The 7881-nt window shown below is 39.7% G+C and overlaps 1 protein-coding gene across 1 annotated transcript; it reads left to right on the top strand.

The window, feature by feature from the left end:
* Positions 1-3600: 3600 nt before the first annotated feature.
* irx2a (iroquois homeobox 2a) lies at positions 3601-7024 on the top strand. The gene is made up of 4 exons (XM_016446112.1): positions 3601-4045; positions 4918-5320; positions 5971-6600; positions 6949-7024. Exons 1-4 carry the CDS (start codon positions 3827-3829, stop codon positions 6996-6998), a joined length of 1302 nt encoding a protein of 433 aa, XP_016301598.1. The 5' UTR covers positions 3601-3826; the 3' UTR covers positions 6999-7024.
* The last annotated feature ends 857 nt before the right edge of the window (positions 7025-7881 follow it).

Raw genomic sequence — 7881 nt, 5'->3', positions numbered from 1 at the left:
TTTTTTTTTTTGCTCCCATTCATTCTTATTCCTATACCTAATATATAGAAAACACAAAACATCAAAATGTTTATTATCTGATCACATTCAGTTAGGAATAACATGAATCGTGTAAATGATTCAGCCTACATTTTCAATTCAAAATGGCATTTCTGTTTAAAAAAGTTGTCAAATTAAATTAAATTAAATTAAATGTTTAGCTATATTTACATCACACTATTTCACTGTTCTGTGTCTTTTTAAAAATTACGTTAAAAAATATTTCAAAATGAAGAGTATCAAATATTTTGTCTATTTCTAAATACACTGAAAACAATCTACTTATTTTTATTTATTTTTTTAAGGTAAGTGGTTGCAAACAATTTATTTCAGCTACATTTAAATAAACACATTTTGTTGAAAGTTAGTCAACTAAATGTGTTTATTTAAATGTAGCTCAAATAAATTGATTGCAACCACTTACCTTAAAAAAAAAAAGTAAATTCAATTAATCATTTTTTTGAGTGTGAGGAGACTCTGTGTCTGTGGTTTTGGCCCTGCACTCTGCAGTATATCTGTGAATGTGAGCATCACAGGAGCCTGGATTCACCTCAGTGTTCAGTTTCAAAGTTCAGACTGATGGGAACACAAGGGGGATGTTAACAGGAGACACAGCTCACAGCAAGCAATATCTGTTTACCTTCATATATTTCTGAAATAGCCTATATAACAACCTACTGTTTAAGGACTGTCTTTTTTTGCATTGCCAACACACACACATGCATAAGGAAGATAAACACACACATACTCTCCAAGATTTATGCACACACAAACACATGCATACAGAGCAGGCCAAAGAGAACTGTACTTCACAGAAAACCCTGTCAGCTGCCTGGCATTCACATTTCAGAGTTAAGAATATAAAATCAATAATCATTTAGTCATAAGGGTAAATGAAGTAATATGAGATCCAAGTATACCCTTTGGCCATTGAAGTTGCACTGAGTAATTTATCTCATCAAAAGGCAGTGCTACTAATCCCTGTGCTGCTCACTGGAGCCGCCACTGCCGCGCTGCATTATCCTGGAGTAAACACGTCTCCAGAAAATATGAAAAATCAATACTTGTTTCTTTCTATCCAAATCGATGGCATGCATCATAAATCTGACTCTGTAAGGAGCTGTGCAATATGTATAACAATCATAATTATTTATTTGGGCATGTGTTATTGCATGCATTTGAATTTTAGCATTAAAATGCATGATGCGATCATGTAAATTAGGAGACTATTCACACTTGAATGCCTTGTTCAGCAGAACAACTAAATAAAGGATATGACTCAACTATTTAACATGAATGAATTGTGTCATATTATGGAAATTGTCATATGTCATATTATAATAATTTTGTAAAATGGGTGTATTCAATTCTGCATATTCCAAGTATACCCTTTGGCCATTGAAGTTGCACTGAGTAATTTATCTCATCAAAAGGCAGTGCTACTAATCCCGGGGCTGCTCACTGGAGCCGCCACTGCCGCGCTGCATTATCCTGGAGTAAACACGTCTCCAGAAAATATGAAAAATCAATACTTGTTTCTTTCTATCCAAATCGATGGCATGCATCATAAATCTGACTCTGTAAGGAGCTGTGTGTGTAGTATATATATATATATATATATACATACACATTTGAATGTATAGCCTATATATTTATTATGCTTTCAGCCATGTGAGTCAGTAATTCTATGCAAGCTTATTGTCAGTTAATTCCATAATTTCATGTTTAAAGGCTCCTGCTGGTGAATTGGATAAGTGCATTTCACTGATACTTCGCTGCAGTCTTGGGCTGAATCTCCTATAAATCCATCATGTTTGCTGGGACTAAAATATCACGAGGGTTTCTGAGTCTGGAAGTTAGCCTAGTTAACCTACTGCCCCCTGCTGTGTGGCGCGCGCCTCGTGTGTCCTCTGTGAGCACCAGCGCCAAATTAATCTGTTTCCAGTCTTTACAAATTACTTTAGCGCAGAAATAAGAAAGAGGGTAGAAACAGGGCGGAATATGAGGGAGAAATTAGACCTGTTATTCATTCCTGAATCAGAAACAGAGGGCTGAAAATATGGAGACATTTTAATATGGAATTGATTGTAGCCTGTGTAATAAATAAAAATAATGCTTTGTTTTAATTCGAACTTTTTTTTTTCACCACTACCACCATTATTTAACATAGCATGGCAATGATTTATTTCCTCTTGAATGTCAATTTAATTGATAATTCTATTAATTTCCACTAATCCTTGGATAATCTTAAAAATTGCCATTGCTAATATGCAAAATTATTATTATTTTTTTTTTTATTATTATTGTTGTATTTGACTGCCATGTTAAAGGACTTTACGGACTGTATTTGCATTTTGTTATTCATTACATACAATTATATTTAGCTATTTAATTCCATTCATTTCAATTTACGAAACGGTACATTCTTGAAAATTATTTACCATAATGCAGCCGACAATTAAAAGCGTTTTGCGAATACATTTTCCTCATCACCCGTTTCACCCGTTTTACAATAGATAGCCTATTGTTTTGAAACTGTAGCAATAATAATAAAGGTCAAATTCAAATAATCATATTTTGCACATCAATCTTCACAGTCGTTGTCGCAGCCCGTTATTTATTTCAGTCATAATTTGCCGGTGTGAGTTTGTGTGTTCGCGTCACGAACAGTGATGTGCTGAGGAAAACTATTCCTGCTGCATTAGTTCTGAATATATGTTACAGGTACGTGGAAGACAAACTCCTGCTGTCAGGACAGAAGACCTCCTGCGATTAGAGAGCAGAAATATGAAGAGGACTCACACCTCCCACCGGCCTGAGCGCGCACTGCTGCTCCGAGCATCCAGCACTCCAGAGACAAACACTTTACATTACGGAGCTGCGCGCTGCAATACATATTTACAAATGCAACAACTTCTGACGGTGAAACTTGCTCAGTGGAGTGAAGGAACGGCTGATTGTATTGACTGTTCATGACTGCACAAATCACTCATATTGCGTTCGTGCAATACTAACCCTGTATGTTAAAAAAAAAAATAATAATAAAAATAAAAAATTAATAATAATAATAATAAACTAAAGAAAAAAATGCAGCTTGCATACATTTTTTTGGGGGGGATTTATTTGCATATTGCATGCATTTCGTTGCCAGGTTCTGTGCAGTATAGTTTTAAGAAAGTAAACAACAAAAGCACTTTCTTAACGACATGTAATAACAAATGTAACAGTAATGCGCAATTATATTTAGTAAGTCTAGTTTATTGCATAGTCTTGTGTATGTAAATACGCTGTAATGCACGAGCAAACCCTCTTCTGCCACGGCGTGATTTTTTTTTTTATAAAGAAATGACAAGGAAGATGGCATCATGTCATCCGTCCGCCGCCGAAATAAATCAAAAAGAAAGAGAAATGCAGCAGATAAACGACGGAAACCCGACGGCGAGGACGCACAGGCGGCTTTCTGTGCGGGTTTTGTTCCGGAATTGCGAGAGAGGGGAGGAGACGGAATATTTAGATGAGCCGTGATTGACAGCTCCTGTTTCTCCAACGCTCTCAGAAACTCGCCTGCTCCTTCCAGCAACTCTTCACTCTCCACTCCCGAGCACTACAAACAAACGGACGCTAGGGGATCTTCATGACGGCACTCCGCTGATCGCTCTTCCACTTTAGCGCTTTTATTTATTTTATTTTATTAGTGTATCCCTGCGCGCGCTGGTTAAATGCGCTGATTGCATCGATCAGCCCGTTCTCAGCCCTGCCGCGTCCCTGTTCTGGAGAAGCTGTAATAATGTCCTATCCTCAGGGTTACCTCTACCAGCCCCCTGGCTCTCTGGCGCTCTACTCCTGCCCGCTGGCCGCCCCGAGGAGCGAGGAACTGGTCCGGTCCTCCTCCGGTTCAGCGTTCAGCCCGTACCCCGGATCTGCGGCGTTCACCGCCTCGGCCAGCGGATTCTCCAGCCCTCTGCCCTATTCCACAGATCCAGCCACGGGATTCCCGTCCTACATGGTAAACAGCGCTGGAGCCGTCGCCATTCACGAGGCATTGTTCTTGATAGGAATGCATGCATATTGCATGATAGGATGGTTATAGTTTTGGTTGCGGGTTCGGGAGTTGCATGAGCGCGCGCGTGCGAGTGTGTGTGTGTGTGTGTGTGTGTTTCAAAGGAAAGCTCGAGAGGATCATGAATACAAATGCAGCTGGTTGTGATCTAAACGTTATTTTGTTCGGCGATAAAGTCGTGAATAAAATCGACACTTTTTAGTCAATAGCTCAAATTATTGGTTGTGATATTTTAAAATTATTAATAAGAAGAAGCAAAAAAATATGTGCAACTGCACAGTATATTTTTGAGATGAGATTTGGAAGGATGTGCGGCTAAACAGGCGCTATTTAATCGTCAATTGATGAATTGCAATGCTAATGACATGGCACATGAAAGCGGGTAAAAACGGTCCATATCCAGTGGTTTTCTAATAGGATTTGTAATGCTGCGCTTCACTGATATGCTTCTGACACTGAAAGAGCACTGGGAAAGTAAGCCTGGTGATTATGCAAAATGGCTGCAATTACCCATTATCTGTTATCCACCCCAGTCCCGTGTAATTGTGCATTCTGATAATTGCATGAAGGATTAATCATTGTTTATTGGCTTAATTATTATTAGTATTATATTTTTGGTTACACTTTATAATAACATGCATTAATAAAATTAGCGTTGCATAATGCAGAATAGCTCACTAGTTCGTGTGCATTCATAAAGCGTTGATTTATTTTGTTTAATCTGCGCTATATTTATTTTATGTTGTAAAGAAAGAAAAAAAGCTGCACAAAAAAAAATAAATAAGACAGATGACTAACAAAAACTGTTGTTTTTGAAGGGCTCTCCGTATGACGCGCACACTGCGGGGATGGCAGGAGCCATCAGTTATCACCCGTACGGGAGTCCCGGTTACCCGTACCAGCTCAACGACCCCGCGTACCGGAAAAACGCCACGCGGGACGCGACGGCGACGCTAAAAGCTTGGCTGCAGGAACACAAGAAAAACCCTTATCCCACGAAAGGAGAAAAGATCATGCTGGCCATCATCACCAAGATGACCCTCACGCAAGTATCCACCTGGTTCGCTAATGCCAGAAGAAGACTCAAGAAGGAGAACAAGGTGACATGGGCACCACGGAATAAAAGTGAGGATGAGGACGAGGACGACGGCGATGGGGAGAGAAAAGACGAGCGCACGGATAAAAACATGGACAACAGTGAAGCGTCTGCTGAGGACGAAGGTGTATTATTATTATTATTATTATTATTATGATGATGCGCTAATTTAACTTAAATGCATTTACGGTCGATAAAAAGTCAAATGTACTGCATATATTGTACAAATATTTGACGTTTGAATAATGTATCTCTATATGTGACCATGGACCACAAAACCAGTCATAAGTAGCACGCGTATATTTGTAACGATATCAAAATGATCGATTATTATTTTATGCTAAAAAAAATCATTATAGGATATTAAGCTATTTCGTAAATTTCCTACCGTAAATATATCAAAACTTAATTTTTGATTAGTAATATGCATTGCTAAGAACTTCATTTGGACAACTTTAAAGATGATTTTCTCAATATTTTGATTTGTTTGCACCCTCAGATTCCAGATTTTCAAATAGTTGTATCTCGGCCAAATATTGTCCTATCCTAACAAACCATACATCAATGGAAAGCTTATTTATCCAGCTTTCAGGTGGTGTATAAATCTCAATAATAAAAAAAAGACCATTATGACTGGTTTTGTGGTCTAGGATCATACTAAATTATAATTGTACATTTAAGACATTCGGGTCGTAATGCGATTTTAAGGGAAGTCCTGCGAGATTTGCACAGTTTTGACAGCAGTAACTCACGGCTGCGTGGTTTGTGTCCGCAGGCATCAGTTTGCACCTGACAGATCACTCGTGCTCGGTGGAATCTGTCGGCGAGAAGGTCACGTGCAGAACCGGGGACCGGGTTTGTGATTCTGGACCCGATAGCAAGGACAAATGCGACGCGAGTGATCTGGACACGGTCCGCGAGGACAGGCAGAGAGGCCCGTCACCCAAGCCGCTGACCTCCTCTCCTCTGACCGCGGTGGAGGCCCCTCTCTTGACCCATCATCACCGAGAGAACAGCACCGACAAAACATGCCTGGACGGTCAAAACCAAAGCGTCAAGCCTAAGCTCTGGTCGTTAGCCGAGATCGCAACTTCGGACCCAAAGCAGCAGCAGAACTGTCCCCCAGGTGTTGGCCTTTTGACCTCAACGGCGTCCAGCGCGTCTCCAGCGGGCGCAGTGTACCCCGCCACCTCCATATTAGGAAGACCGCTTTATTACACCTCGCCGTTTTATAGTAATTACACAAACTATGGCAACTTCAGCCCGCTGCAGGGCCAAGGGATACTGCGCTATAATTCATCTGGAGAGGGACTCCTTCACAAACAGAGCGGCGAGCCTCTGCTAAAGACCAATCCAAACCAGACTGAACAGCATTTCATGGCCTCCAATGCAGAATCCAAAAAAGGTGCGTAAAGGGTGCATATATATCCAGCTGCTGATCTCAGCCAGCGCATTATTTAACTGATTGCATGTAGATTAACCAATTGTCTATCCAATAAAACTTAACTATATTAAATTAATTAGTTGAGGCACTTTTAATATAATCGCGCCTGTTGTTGTTTTCGAGTAATCGTCGCATGTTTTAAGTTATTTCATTGTTTGAACGTGACATTTAATTATTTCATTTTTTTCTCAGCTGTTTATTTTTATCCTAATCGAACGCTAGCGTCAGGTCTACATTATACGAACTATTTAATCTGTCCAAACGCTGTAGTCGTTTCCCTTTACTAAAACGGGTGTGTATCTTCTGCAGACCCCACCGAGGTTTTCACAGTAAGATCCCAGTCTTACCTCTCGAGTTAAAGACGAGGAAGATCGTTCAAGTAAGTCGCTAATATAAGCATTTAAGTGCAGGTGACTCTCTCTCTCTCCCTGCCCAAGCTGTTTTAAACTAACATTTGCTCTTACGCGGATCCTTTTGTGTGCCACTGTACACCCAGAGTACAGAGCACCTGCCTATAGAACAATAACACGTGCGATTATGGAAAAGAAAATAATTTTGAAGGCACAATAGCCAGTCTGGTTTGGTACTGGTTTGGAAGTACTTTATCCCAACACATGTGACTTTTCGATGAGGAGACTTATTTCTCAGGATCCCTATAGTAGCTTCATTGCCAGCAGTTGTACACACGCGCGCGTGGAGCATGCTAGACCTCCTGTCAGGCTTTATGTGCTAGAGGTGTGAAGTGTAACGAGAACTCGGGACTGGTATAAACTTGACTAAGAGTGGAATACATTTGATATTTATTTTTGTAATGCCTATAATTTATGCAAGTTGTATTGCAATGGTAACTGAGCATTGTTTTGTAAATATATTATGATTGTTTTTTATTTAAAAACCCGAAGTCACACAATGTTGTTAACAAGGAGACTTTTACTAATTTATATCTCTTGATTGTAAATAAAATGCGCTAGTCTGCACTGGCACCATTTGGACTGCCCTGTTTTTCAACACTTAATGATATTCTAATCGTAGTGTCATTCACACTATCATGATTTATAAGTCTCGGATGCCAGCGTAACAGACAGATCCAGACCTGCTATTCAGATCATAAAAGTGCGTCAATTTATACGGCGCCATTTACAAATGACACATTTCAAACTCTCCTTTTTATCTTTATACAAAAGTGCGTTTAAAATCTCCGGTGTGTGTGCATATGCAGCGTGAATGTTGATGTGCTCTGGA

Source organism: Sinocyclocheilus anshuiensis, unplaced genomic scaffold, assembly GCF_001515605.1.
Source record: "Sinocyclocheilus anshuiensis isolate Anshui unplaced genomic scaffold, SAMN03320099.WGS_v1.1 scaffold303, whole genome shotgun sequence".
Classification (NCBI taxonomy): Eukaryota; Metazoa; Chordata; class Actinopteri; order Cypriniformes; family Cyprinidae; genus Sinocyclocheilus; species Sinocyclocheilus anshuiensis.
The sequence above is the reverse complement of the archived record's forward strand: the minus strand, read 5'-3'. Positions and strand labels throughout refer to the sequence as shown.